At 54.9% G+C, this 13,057-nt stretch overlaps 1 protein-coding gene across 1 annotated transcript in view; it reads right to left on the minus strand.

Annotated features, from left to right (window-relative positions):
- Positions 1-1,105: 1,105 nt before the first annotated feature.
- The window catches only part of LOC109522945 (FYVE, RhoGEF and PH domain-containing protein 6-like), a 31,863-nt gene continuing 19,911 nt past the window's right edge, over positions 1,106-13,057 (minus strand). Inside the window, exons 3-23 of the mRNA XM_019881768.1 lie at positions 10,972-11,728; positions 10,099-10,941; positions 9,282-9,408; positions 8,499-8,566; positions 8,359-8,389; positions 6,705-6,856; positions 5,468-5,624; positions 5,098-5,185; positions 4,909-4,959; positions 4,782-4,840; positions 4,474-4,545; positions 4,310-4,378; positions 3,692-3,775; positions 3,416-3,495; positions 3,227-3,329; positions 2,980-3,123; positions 2,221-2,332; positions 2,058-2,146; positions 1,837-1,965; positions 1,440-1,579; positions 1,106-1,336 (exon numbers count right to left, since the gene is read on the minus strand). Of these exons, the coding sequence (XP_019737327.1) occupies positions 1,300-1,336; positions 1,440-1,579; positions 1,837-1,965; positions 2,058-2,146; positions 2,221-2,332; positions 2,980-3,123; positions 3,227-3,329; positions 3,416-3,495; positions 3,692-3,775; positions 4,310-4,378; positions 4,474-4,545; positions 4,782-4,840; positions 4,909-4,959; positions 5,098-5,185; positions 5,468-5,624; positions 6,705-6,856; positions 8,359-8,389; positions 8,499-8,566; positions 9,282-9,408; positions 10,099-10,941; positions 10,972-11,216 (2,880 nt within the window). The 5' untranslated portion in view covers positions 11,217-11,728 and the 3' untranslated portion in view covers positions 1,106-1,299. The remainder of the gene's footprint in view (positions 1,337-1,439; positions 1,580-1,836; positions 1,966-2,057; positions 2,147-2,220; positions 2,333-2,979; positions 3,124-3,226; positions 3,330-3,415; positions 3,496-3,691; positions 3,776-4,309; positions 4,379-4,473; positions 4,546-4,781; positions 4,841-4,908; positions 4,960-5,097; positions 5,186-5,467; positions 5,625-6,704; positions 6,857-8,358; positions 8,390-8,498; positions 8,567-9,281; positions 9,409-10,098; positions 10,942-10,971; positions 11,729-13,057) is intronic.

Consider the following 13,057-nt stretch of genomic DNA (forward strand, 5'->3'; position numbering starts at 1 on the left):
TGCACCTTCCGGTCGCAAATAAGGAATCGCGGTTAGCAGTACGACACGTTTGAGCTAACTAACGTCTGCGAAATAGCAGCTAGCACAGGAGTCGGCGATTGAATGCGTTACTTATGCTAACGTGGACATCACAAAAAAATGTCAACTAATATGCTGTCGGTTCCAGCGGTTATTGACGTGGACGATATACTTACTCGGCGTGGTGCGAACGCGAGTGCTGACTAGCTAGCTGTTAGCTGCGTGCTAGTAGGAAGTCAATAGCAGGCAGGCAGCCCGGCCGGGCTGCTCCCCGGCGCCCTCCCCGCGGATGGGACCGTTCAAACGGCGAAGCCAACAGTGGCGCCTCCTTACACACATAAGTCGCATTTCCTTACCTGTCCATAGGACGCTGGAAATTGAATTTATCCTTTACTATCCAAATAAATTATCCTTTTTTTTCTGAGAATGGAGGGCGGGTCAGAGTTCGTGACCCCAATTGTTTTGGTGTTTTTTTTTTTTTTTTTGCTTTTTCGGGTAATGTGCGCATGCGCAAAGGTTCCGAGTTGGCGCTGAACTTGCTAGCTTGAGCAACTTTTTGAAAGCGCCCAGCAACCATTTGAGCGACTTTGAAAACGTGTCTGTTGAAAAGACACTCAAACGTTACTACGGACGCAATTTTCCTTCACTTTTACAAGCATTCATTTTCACTAAGTTCCTTTGGAACATAAATGGAAAATAGTTGTAGAATGTAGACTAAAATAGTTTGCTGCCGCTATTTTTCCATGACTTATTTCAATTATTTTGTAAAAACATAATGCAAGGGAAAGTGTGTAATTTTTTTGCAAGTGTTTTTATGTGTTTGTTGCAGTTTTGCACTTCCTTGACTCGCCTCTACGGCGAATAAATCGCAAGAAACCATCGACAGGTGTGGTCATTGAAGGGGTTGTCTGTCTGTCTAGCTAGCTGCAGAACAACTGCATTTACACATTTAAAGTTCTTGACATGTGAATTGAAAAAGGTGTGCTTCAGTGAACAGCAAGGTTTTGTGTGGACAAAACTAGACCAGACCAGACATAAACATAAAGACAAAGGGGCGTTTAATCACAAATTCAATAAAAAAAAAAAAAAAAATGCTCCTGTTGTATACCAAAGCAACAATAGATGCCCAGAAAATGTTCTGTCAGGAAGTAGGGCAAAAAGCCTTCAAGTGGTTTCATCCTATCTCAAGAGAACAGATGTGGTGTCCCTCCGGGAGCACTGAGGTAAAAAACGGCCAGGCCACCGCTGAAATGTCAACATCACGCAGTCAGTCCCCAGCTACTACAGTATTGCTGATTCTCGGAATGTGTTGATCCACCTGAGAAGTGCAAATTCACTTAAGGCAGTATTCCTTATTTATTTATTGATTTTGACGAGAACATCTGGACAGAGGTCAAGAAGTTTCGCCCTTTGGAGTTTACCTCTGGGCTGTTTGGACGTCATCCGCTTTGAAATTGTAGTAGAGGGTGTTTTTGTGGTAAAGCTTGAACTGCGACTTTTGCGACGAGTCGACTTTTAAAACGAAGCCCAAAAGTGGTTGACTCTCCATGGCGGCCACGTCCTGCGTGATGGAAAACACATTCGTGGACATTGATTTCATGCCTCTTGATGGATTTCAACAACAGAGGCTGGATTGGCGCCGCGCTGCGGGTCCAAGCGTCCGATCTATCTCCGAGAAAGCGCCGGCTTTGGAAAATGGATTTTGATCCGGCGACAGCGGATCCCGTGCGGTCTTTTCTCCTTCCGCGTCGGCCAATTGCCGGAGAGCAAAACCGCGAGCGTCATTCCGGCCCGGCACGCCGAGGTCGTGTCGCCTACCTCCATGGCGGCGTAGGTGTACAGAACCTTGTCTTTGATGACGAACCACAAGCGCTTGCCCTGCTTCTTTTTGCCCTTGGACCGCTGCAAATAGCCACTCATGGAGGAGTTGTCGGTGCTGGCCGTCACCTGAGAAAGGCCCGAGGCGCGGTTGTAAGAGATCCCTCCGTGAGGGGACCGCATCCTGCGCAGAAAGAGAGAGAGAGAGAGGGCGAGCTCACCTCTTTGGGGGCTGCTGGTATTCGCTTGTGTTTGCGAGAGAAAGCAAAGGAGGCTTTGGGAAGTGCGGCCGCGGAGAGATCTTCTTGGCCTGGCAGACAAAATAAATCCTCATCAACGATTTGAAGAGCCAAAAGGTGAGGACGTAGGGCGCCGGAGAGGTACTTTGGTGCTCCTGCTCCCGCAGGACGAGGTAACACTGGTCGCACACTCTTGCCAACTGGTTCTTCAGGTACTCCAGGCTTCGCTTGTTGGAGGAACATGACTGGCACACCACCTAGTGGACAAAAAAAGAAAAAAAAGTATCATTTCGGGCACTTGATATGAAAGAAAGGAAGCCTCTCGGTTCCGGGAATGTCAAATCCTTGGCATGGCCCTCCCTTTTGGTTTTGGTTTTTTAATTCACAAAATCTATCCAACATCAGGCAATCCAATTCACATTTTTGACATACCTACCAGTATAACTGGGGGGGGGGGGGGGGGGGGGTGGTGAAAAAAAAAAAATAAAGAACTATTTTAACATCGATATTATAATAACTGATTCATTGATATGTTTTATTTGTTATTCGATCAAGAGATTTAAATTGATAATTTACCTTAATCCAAACCCAATTTATGGATGTGAAAGTTTCTGAATAAAACATACAAATTAACAAGAGGACAGACACATTTTTTTCTTTCGAGTCGAACACAGAAATAATTTTGTTTTCCATTCAATGTAATTCTGTCGCTGTCAAGCCACGCTTTTGCTCCCAACTCGTGTTTCTAAATTGAGCCCCCCCCCCCAAAAAAAAATCTACCTGTCGTGATTCGTCACCGGCATCGCGAGATGTCGTCATTTCGCAAGGCGTGCTCTTCGATAATGATCGACCGCGACGGCGTTTGCGTTTGTCGCACGTTTGGGTTCGCGGGGAGGCGCCTGACCTTGCCGCAGGCTCGACAGTGGTGGCGCCTCCACGTCAGCGTGAATTCGCAGGTGCAGATCATGCACATGGTAGCGCGGGGGTCCGGGATCCAAATGGGAGCTTTGGCGCCCAAAGAAGCGCTGTCGCCGTCGCTCAGTTGGACCTTGAACGTTCCCCCCCGCCCCAAGGAGACCATCAGTTCAAGGCACGGGCGGGGGCCACGCCTGCACGAACGATACGGAGCACTTTTGTCCCGCTTGCGTTACCTCGTCGAAGGACTTCCCGGATATGAAAGTGATCTTTTTCTTGGTGTAATCACCGATGGCTGCGGAGATGGCCTGGAGCCACTCGTCTCTCTCCGACGCCGAACTGCAGAGAAGATTTTTTTTGTTTTTTCTTTTCCACACCGACTTCAACGGCGCCGAAGGAGTGAAAGGCAAAATGAGCTGGATTACCCGGCCGAGAGAATGAAGGAGCGCTCCACGCTCTCCACGATGAACTCATTCTGGCAGGCCTCTTGGCTGGGCCGACTCACCTGTCACGGTTCACATCACGGTGAGCCGGCTGTCGGCGGGATCGGCAAATTCGAGCGCGTGCGGGCCACCCGCGTCCCGCGCCGGTCATCGAAGGCCGCCGCGCCGGGACGCGCCCGATTCCCCTCGAGCGGCCCTCGAGGACCGGCATCGGGGACCCCCGATGTCCGACGAGACCCGAGAGGAGTTTGCTCTCACCTTCATCCCCGCCAGAGACAGCAGGTTGTTGAACTTGTACTGGCCCGACTGAAGAGGCGTGGTGTACAGCAAGCTGTCGTTAAACTGGAGGAGAAAAACACAAGCCAGAGTGGGGGGCCCCCCCCACCGATTTGGCCTTTTGCACGGCGCCGAAACCGCAATCAAGCGAGCGTCTTTAAAATGATCGGCATTCAGGTGGCACGGCGACGCCACCGACAAAGCGCCATCTTTCCAAGACGTTGGTCGATTCGCTTTGGCGGACCGCCTAAAATGATGTGACGGGGCCGGACGTGGGCCCGGGGGCCGTCCGTCCCTATGAATTTCTTTTCCTCTCCCGGTGCTAAAGGCTAGCGAGCACGCGTGCCATGACAAGCAACAGCCGTCAGTTGACCCGGGAGCGGTCTGCGAGCCGACACCCCCCTGCTTGAGAATCTCAAACCAAATGGCGGAGAGCCCGAAGAGGGCCGGCGCAGATTTCCCGCGGCAACAATGGAGTCAAGGCTTTGCGTTTCGTCGGCAGTTCGACGCGCCGCGATGCATCGAACCGCCTCGTTATTGTCACGGAGGAGGAAAACGTTGCTTTTGCGTGTTTCAAATGGTGCAAGGAGGCGGCGGTACCAGGAAGAACATTCTGGGCTGCATGACTTTCCTGGACAGCTTGTTGAGGACGCCCTCTTTCAGGAAGGTCTGGCGCAACAGAAAAGCCAAAGGGTTGGAAGGGCACGTCGGGGAAAGCCCCGCCCCCGCCCCCCCAGCTTGCGGCGGATGAAGAAGCGGCTCACCCTGCCGGGCTGGACGATCTCGCGGTGGCCATTCAGGCTCGCCTGCACCTGCATCAGCTTCTGGAAGTTGTCCTGGGGCGGCCGCAAAACGGGAGACGTCAGATGCGGCATCCGCAGACGCCGGCTGAATTCGTGCCGTGAGCGCGCTCGCCACTCTGCGCGCGCCGCGGGCCCAAATCCTCTTTTGCCCCGTCGAAATGAACGTGCCGGTCCCACACATGGCGCCGCCCCGATTAGGCTCGCGTATCCGCCGCGTGGGTGCTATGGCTCACGTTTTCGAGTGGAGTTTGCCCCCCCCCCCGACTCACCCCTTGCTTCATGATGTCGTTGGCGTGCTTGGCCACCTCCTCAACAATCGCCAGAGCATCTGAAGGGAGCAAAGAGAGCAGCGTGAGCTTCGCCGCTTTCCGACGAGCGGCGGCCTGGCGGCTTTACCTTGCGTGTCCTTGTAATCGGCCGAGTCTTTGGACAGGTTCCTCAAATAGTCTGCGAAAACAAAGACTTGAGCCGTCACTCGCGCTCAACCTTGGGAGCTCGCCCTCGCGGGGTCAGTTGCTGCCACGTCGTCCGCTCGCGAGACGTAAGCGGGTGACGCCAGTCACCGAGCGGCTCGGCGAGTCTTACCTCGGAGCAGGAGTTGATACTGAGGAATCCTTTGAACGGGCTTGAGGAGGTAGTGCTTCAGAGCCAAGTTGGCGCAACGCGGACTGGCCTGCGGCAAACCGCGCATTGGAGAGGGAAACGAACGCACATGGAAAAAAGAAAGGAAAAGTCGTCGAGACCGCTCAGCAAACGCCGGCAATGGAGCGAGCGACGGCGGTGCCTCAGCCCCGTGCCCGGCGCGCAAGTGCCAAACCCCGTATTGGTGCGCGTTATCGCTTTGACACAAAGCAGTATGAGAAGCAGTTGCGAGAAGCCAACGGCAGTCTCAATCCCCGTCCCCGGCAGAGGAGCGTCTTGCGGACGTGCGGCAAAAGAAGCGAGTCGCCGTTACCTCGAATTCTCGCACGACGGCGGCGAAAGGCGGATTCTTCCTGCTCTGCTCTTCCAGCAGCGCCGCGTTCTTGTCAAACTCGCGGATGTACGTGGAGTACATCTTCAGGTAGGGGCCCACCTTCAGGAAGATGTCGGCCACCTGCTCCTTTTCATCCCTGCCGAAGAAAATAGAAGGCAGTTGAAGCTTCCGCAGACCATGCGGTCGAGCCATCGGACCGAGATTTATTTGGCATGAAAACGTTTGTCCACTCGGGGTCGTATCTGTGACCTCGAGCGCGTAGGGCTTGAGAAGGCGGGGCCCAGCACGGTGAGCGACGGCAGCGTCAGCCGATGAGAGCGCCGAGCCGGCGGGCCGTCGCCGGGCCGCGTGTCCCGGCAAGATTTCTCTCTTTCTTTCTTTTTGCGTGTAATCGAATCATAACCGTTGCCGTCATACTTGCGGTTTGCAAAAGAAACACGGCAAGCATCCCCGTGCGATGCGGACGACCGAGCGCATTTCGGAGCGTCGGCCGGATATCAGACGGCGATCATGACAGAAGCTTTTGTTTGGCTTTCATCCGCGAGCGTCAGCGCCGTCGCAAACGGCGGCGTCGCGGCCGGACGTCACGCCGCAGGTGTTTTCCAAAGAATGGGCGACATTCTTCCTTCGGCCCGCTGAAGACAACGAGCCACGCCGGTGAGTCACCCTCAAGTATTTTGAGCTGCCGGATGCCAGAAGGCCTTCGGCCCGACAAACCGACGGCGTCACATTCCGGAGCCTCGGCGCGGAACTTCCGGCAGGCTTTCGCTTTGACGGGGCCCGAGGGCCTCTTTCAAACGGCAGCCGAGAAGCGGCCGCCTCCGTTGGGATCGCTGTTCCACGCGATACTTTCAATTCATCGGCTTCATTTGATTTGTGGCCGAGGAAGCGAGTCCGTTGACTCGACAGAACACGCGACCGGGACGATGGCGGCGCCTCCGGCCGGGCCAAGAAAAAAGTCCGCCGTCGGCGAGATCGGAGATGAAGACGCGACGCGCCAGCTCTCTCCAGAGTTGAGAGTCGGCGCCGGACCGCGCGCAAGCATTTCGGATTGAACGATCGGCAAGAGAACCCGCAGCGCGAATCCCGTTTGCAGCCGCAAGAGCGGTTTCGACTTGCTTGTCGTCGGCCGGCCAAGCTTTGACGGGGACGCTCGGAGTTGCCGTTTGGATCCGGCGACCGAGCGATTCCCGGGAAACCGAGGTGGGCTCGCTACCATTTGTCCAGTCGATCGCGCAGCTCCTGCAGCAGGTCCCGGTTGAGTTTGTAGAGTTGCGGCAGGTAGTAGAGGATCCGCTCCAGCGCGCGCTCCTCGATGACGGCTTTGCCGTTCTGACGCGACGCTTTGGCCACGGCGTCGCGGAAGTCCTGCGGGGGGGAAATCGGACATCAGCGACCGCAGACGAGACTTGGGATGAGATAAGAGCGATTCAAACTCATGACCGAATCTTGACGGCCGTGGCGAACCCCGACGTGAAACCGCAAGTGAGATCGCCTGGTGGTCTACAAAGACCCAAAGGCCGGAAAACCTTCCTTTGCGATGCTCGCTATGACGGTCGGGCCCCGAACGGGACATTCCGGCTCCAAGTCCAAGGGATGTTTTTGATTTGATCTTTTTTTTTTTTAAATCGCTGAACAGCGATTAAAAAAAAAAACGTTTTTCTGGATGCGGCCCCCCGTGGAAAAAGTTCAGGCACCCGCTGCAACAAAGAGGCGGCCGTTAGGTCCCCAAGCCGAGTTTTGGGCCCCGGCGGAGGTCCGCCCGTGAATCGCGGCGCGTTTCAGTGGAGCCTGAAGAAGGAGCGATGAGCAATGGCGTTGGCGCTGACTCAGTCTGACCGCGCGTCACCGCGTCTTCCGCACACGGGCCGACTGATACTTGCCGTCTGTGGCGAGCGCTGACTGACATCTGCTCACGTGAGCGTCTTTTGGAGCCCGGCGGGCGTGAGTAAAAAGATTCCAGCACAGGAAATGAAAGCCTTGCTGAGATCGGGCTTTGCGTTTTAGGCAAGTGTGACTGACTGCCACTCGACTGAAAAAGGCACGTTGTTCTTGTTAAAAAAAAAAAAAAAAAAAATCCAAAATTCAACAAGGACTTCCGTCTCGCATCGCGACCTCCGAGCCTGCAGATGGTTTTGTGTGCATTTCAAAGAAATCAAATAACTGAGGAACGAATTTTTCCCCCATTTCACGTCATCAAAACCGGGCGATGCATATTTAACGTGACATCGGCTAATTGAAAGCAACATCTCAAAAGTCACTCGAGGGACCAGAATTGATTTTTTTTCCCCCCCAATAAACGACGGCATCGGATCAGGCGTTGACGTGACATGAGTCAAATTAAAGAAGTACAAACTCTGAAATGGACTGGCCTTCTTCACTGGCGTGGACGTTCAGAGACGATTTACTGCCGTTGACAAATCTATTCGTCAAATAGTTTGTTGTTGTTGTTGTTTTTTTTTTTTTTGTCATAGGTCAACACGGAAAAGGTTCTCGTCCAGCGAGTCTGCAAAATTCACATTTGTACACGCCCGTGATGACAAGCGGATCGCTGTAGGTGGCGGGATTTGCATCGCTTCCCATTTGAGATTGAGGAGTCGCAAGAAATCTGAGCACGCGTTACTGTTCGACTTGACGTGTGTCTTTTCACCCAATTGTTGTTTTCTCTCTCCGCTTTTTGGTGGGAGCCCGTTTGTTTTGGGGAACTGCTGCATACAATCAATCAACACACTGAAACGATTGGCACTACGGCGAACTTGGTAGAAGCAGGCGTCAAAAAAAAACAACCTTTCTGAAGTACAGGAACTTCATATTTGCGCAAAGTCTTTGAGGAAGCCGAACCTTGACACGGAAGGCAAAAGGCGGCTTACCACATGAAGCAGCTTCAGGACGTCGACAAACCTATGAAGCAACCCAAAAGGGAAACGTTACACATTGGAGCGAGGGAGTCCAAACAACGAAAAAGTCGGCCACGTCAACAAACGGCCCGACGGCAAGAAAAGCGGCTTACGCTTTCTCGGAGGTCATCATTTCAGTGGCGATGTGATGGATCTTGCGCTTCGCGGGGCCACTCGCCATCTAACGCCCAAAAAATAAGAAAAGAAAGAAAGAAAAGCTGAAGACAACGTGTCAGTTTCCAAAAAAAAAAAGAAAGAAAAAAAATCCATTCCAACTTTTTTTTGTCGGACAACGCGGTCGACCCAAGGACATCACTTCAAGGGGAGGGGGAGGGGGAGGGGCGGAGGACCTCCGAGAGGTCAGGTGGGGGCCAGGCCATTTCAAGATGGGGAAAAAAACAATCAGAGGATCTTCTTCAATAAAAAAAAAAACTTCTAAAATGGGGAGCCAAAGCAGGAGTGACGCACTCCCTCTTTATCGGAGGACCAGTCAAGAGGCGAGCGGCGGCATTTTGGACCAACTGGAATGGAGGATCGGCCGACTCCAAAGTCAAGTCCATGGCGGCGTGTGACAAAGGCGCGAAGGACCGTTTCAAGCGAAGGGAGAGGCTCGACTTGGGCCGGCCGAAGCCCGATTGGACAACGGCGAGCAGACGTTTGGTGATCGTATGATGCGGTTGACCAACATTTGACGCTGCTTTGTTCACCCTTCAACTATTCTATTATTGTAGGCAAGATATCACGGCGCGCTCGCCTTCTTATGAGAAAACACACGTTGGAAAAATGTTTGGGGAAGGACGATTGGAGTTCCGAGCGAGTCGGTGGATGAAAGGCAACTGGCATTTGGAGCCGCCGCCGCCGCTGCCGCCGCAGGTCGCTTTCCTGGCCGCACTTGCCTCCGGTTGCTCGGCGTCCCCTTTACTGGAGAGCGAGCTCTCATCTTCCTCGTCGTCCTCGTCGGAAAAAGGCAGCAGCAGGTCGTCATCGGAAGTGCCGTCGTCCACCTCTTCGCTCAGAGAACTTCTGCTCAAAACACAGCCGGCGAAGCAAACGGTGAGTTGTCAGCGGAAAAAAAGCCGCGGCACGCGCGGACGACCGAGCCGGGGTGTGAAGTGAATGGCCGGCGCGCGTACGGCGGACGCCGCGGGGAGCGATTAAATGGACCTGCAGCGAAGAGCCTGCGGATTTCGTTTTCCGGGTTGTGCCGGTTTTGTCAAAGATCTGCGTCAGACTAGAGCAGCAAAAATGAGCTCCTCACGCACGCGCACACACACTCAGAGCGCGGCATGTTGACAACAGCCGTGACTCATTTGTGTTTGCGAGCTGCTCAACGTGTTTTCGAGCGTGTGACCGTCAACGGCTTTGAGGTCGCGGCGCACTAAGCGAAACTAAAGCAGGCTACGCTAAGGCGCAGGAGACGGCGCGCAGTCGTACGGCGTAATCCGCCGACCGTTCACAGCAAATGACCGACTTGTTGTTCGGGCGCAGGGTTGATGTTTGAAACCGGAAACGTCCCGCGCATGAACGCTCATCCGCTTGCTCATAACGTGATGATTTTCCGTGCAGTCGAATGCGTCGGGAAAAGGTGCCGATTCAATTTGGGAAACTGACGAGACTAGCGCGAGACGACCGGAAGTTCACGTCGCAAGCTGGTTTCTGACATCGCCGTAGCAACGGAACTGTTGTGTGTTGAGTGACAAACCCAAAACGCACCTGTCGTCGTCGCTCTTCTTATCTGGGGACAAATACACCTCGGGTTCCTCGTAAATGCCGTCGTCGTCGTACAAACTCTGGCAGGCGGCACCGGAAGCGTCCGAGCCGGCAAAGTAGATGTTCTCGTAATCGGAGATCTCCTCGTAGTAGCAAATGTTCTCGTAGTTGGCGTCCGGCTCTTCTCCGTCGACGCTTTGCTCCACGCCGAGCAGCGGGGAGAAGCGTTGCGGCGGCGCGCCGCGGGGATGGCGGGGTCCGTCCCGCTCATCGGGCGTGGGCGAGCCTTTCGGCCCGAGCTGGGGCCGCATGGCGGCCGACAGCTTGAGATCCAGCAGCTTCCTGAAAGAGCTCCGCCTTCCCTCGGGACGGACTCGCTCCGTCCCGGAGAAGGAACTGTGTCGTCGCAGCGGCGCGGGCCTGCTTTCATGCGTTCTCGCCGTCTTCTCTGGAGGCGGGGGAAGATCCGCCGCGACACTCGAAGGATTCGTCACACGAGCTGCAGATTTCAGAGCTTCTCCGACCTCAGGAATTTCCGTCTTCGTCCACGCCATCGCGCCGTCGTTCGCCGGCAGCGCGACGGCGACGAGATGGGCCGCTCCGTGGCGGTTGTCCGCGCAATTGTTGGAGGCCTCGCGGTGGCGCCTTCCTTCCCTCTCTCCCTCCAGCTCCTCATCTTCCTTGTCGACGGAGAGTTCCGTGTCGTAGGCGGGGCCGTCGCAGCCCAGGTCTTCTTCGTCCACGTCGCTTCGGAGCGCCGGCCGAGCCGGACTCGAGCCTCTTTCGGGCGCGGCGAGATAAGGCTTGGTCCTGGGCGTCGGGGGCGGCCACGCTGGGCTTTGGCCGGCGGTCACGCTGACGGACGAGCGCGCGCCGCCTTTCCCGTCGCTCCCTTCCTGGGCCGGGATTTCCTCCCTCTCCCGCGCCCCCTTTTCCTGGCACGCCAGCGAGCTGTTTTTGTGTCTCCGCGGAACCGGGACGGGGACGGTCGGCGGTGATTTTTTTCGCCTAGCCTCATCGGCGTCTTCCTCCAGACAACGCTCGCTGGCGTCCCGGGTTGCGGCGTGGGCGTTTGCCCGATGGCCGCCGGAGCTTCTGAGTACAAGCTGTCCAACTCTCATCGGCGGACGAGAGGTGTTCAAGTTTTGCCGCAGGTTCTCGGCGGGAGCCGGCGAAGGGTCTCGGGGAGCTTTGGGGCTTGCGAGGTGGCCATCGTCTCTCTTCGGATGGCCGCTCTTTCTCTCCGCAGATGCGGGCGCGGTCGGAAAGCGTCTCTCCGTTTGGTCGATGTGACCGTCGCGGATGCAGCGACAGTTTTTCTGGCTGCACAGACAAATGGGAATGATGTAATCCCAGTTGGGCTTTTTGTCGTCATTCCGTGTTGCGTTTTGGGGGTTCAGGAGGCCGACCAGAGGCGGGCTTTTGGCCGCGCTCGTCGCGCGGGCCTTTGAAGCGGCGGCTTTGGAGTTGGGCTCGGCGAGGTTGGGTTTGGGCGCCGGCAGCGGTCTCGTCTTCCTCGGGGGGCCGGGAGACTGCCGCGACGGGACTTCTTTTCTGGGCGTCGGGGGAGACGCCGCCGTCGGCTGTCGCCGGGCTAGCTTGGGTTTCGGTGCCAGAGGCGGCTTGTCCGCGCCTGCGCGGACACAGATGAACAAATCCCGTCAAAACCCGGAAGAAAAAAAGAAGTCCGGCGGCACAAACGGCAAAACTCGCGTTCCAGGTGCCCCCATTTGCCCAACTCGGAAGATGTTGCCATTTCTCTGCCTCATCGCAGAGGCAAGCTTCACCGCCTAACCTTGATTTTCGACTCAAAAGCTGCGCTGGTGTCATATCCAAAGCAATGCCGCGCCGCCATCTTTTCATCATGACAGTGGAGGGCAAAGGTGAACTAACGATCTGGGCCAAACCCTCCTCGACGACTGGATTGCCGTTGACAAATGCAAACGAAATGTGTTGCCTTCCTTTGACATTTGTGCAGCACTTCAGTTTTTGTCTGGCAATTGGTAAAAAGTGCAACCAAAGGAATCGGCGTTTCACTGAAAAAACAAAATCCAACCTGACCCCCAAGACATCCAAGTTGGATGTTGAATCCGTTTAGGGGTGGGTGGGGTCACCGTTTTTACAAGCTGCTTGGCGATGACTGACTGATCCCAACAATGACGAGAAAGTTGTATCCAAATCCAATCTAATCCAACCTCGGGTGCAACAAATATCTATCCAAGTTGGATGTTAAATCCGTTTCGGGGTGGATGCCAGATGTTGCCCGGCGGGTGGGGTCACCGTTTTTACAAGCGATCACTGATCCCAACATTGACAAGAAAGTTGTATCCAATCTAATCCAACCTCGGGTGCAACAAATATCACAGCGGATTTTCTGTCCCACGCCACGCTGAGTAATCCAACTAACTCAAGGTCCACGCCAGCAGGCCGACGACGGGGAGGAGGATGATGATGATGATAATGATGAGCGGGAGGTTTGGTTTGGGGGCCAGGGATGCAGATTCGCAAGGTCCACGCCAGCAGGCCGACGATGATGGGGAGGATGATGATTATGATGAAGGGGAGGTTTGGTTTGGGGGCCAGGGATGCAGATTCGGAGGTCATCAGTGCGAAATGGTTCATTTTGAACGTGATCATCGTGACGTCATCTTCAAATCACGACACCTATTTTTGATCTCAATGCTGCCAGCTGATTACACCAGCCGACGGACAGCCCTTTTTTTGCGATTTGAACAAATTCTTGAAGCAAGAAACGTCAAGTGGACTCCGAATGAGGCGGCGAACCCCAACTGGCCAACTGGCACCTGCCCTCAACTTTTCAACACGTTCAGCTCGAAACTGGTGCCAAAGAACCAGGCGACGTGTCGTACCGATCAAGAAATCGCATTGTCGACACGTCATGTTTCGTTCTTGACGGCGCCTTGTCGTCGCGCAACGGGCGACAAGAACCGCCGCCGCTCAG

The sequence above is a fragment of the Hippocampus comes genome, unplaced genomic scaffold (assembly GCF_001891065.2).
Source record: "Hippocampus comes isolate QL1 unplaced genomic scaffold, H_comes_QL1_v1.1 scaffold299, whole genome shotgun sequence".
Classification (NCBI taxonomy): domain Eukaryota; kingdom Metazoa; phylum Chordata; class Actinopteri; order Syngnathiformes; family Syngnathidae; genus Hippocampus; species Hippocampus comes.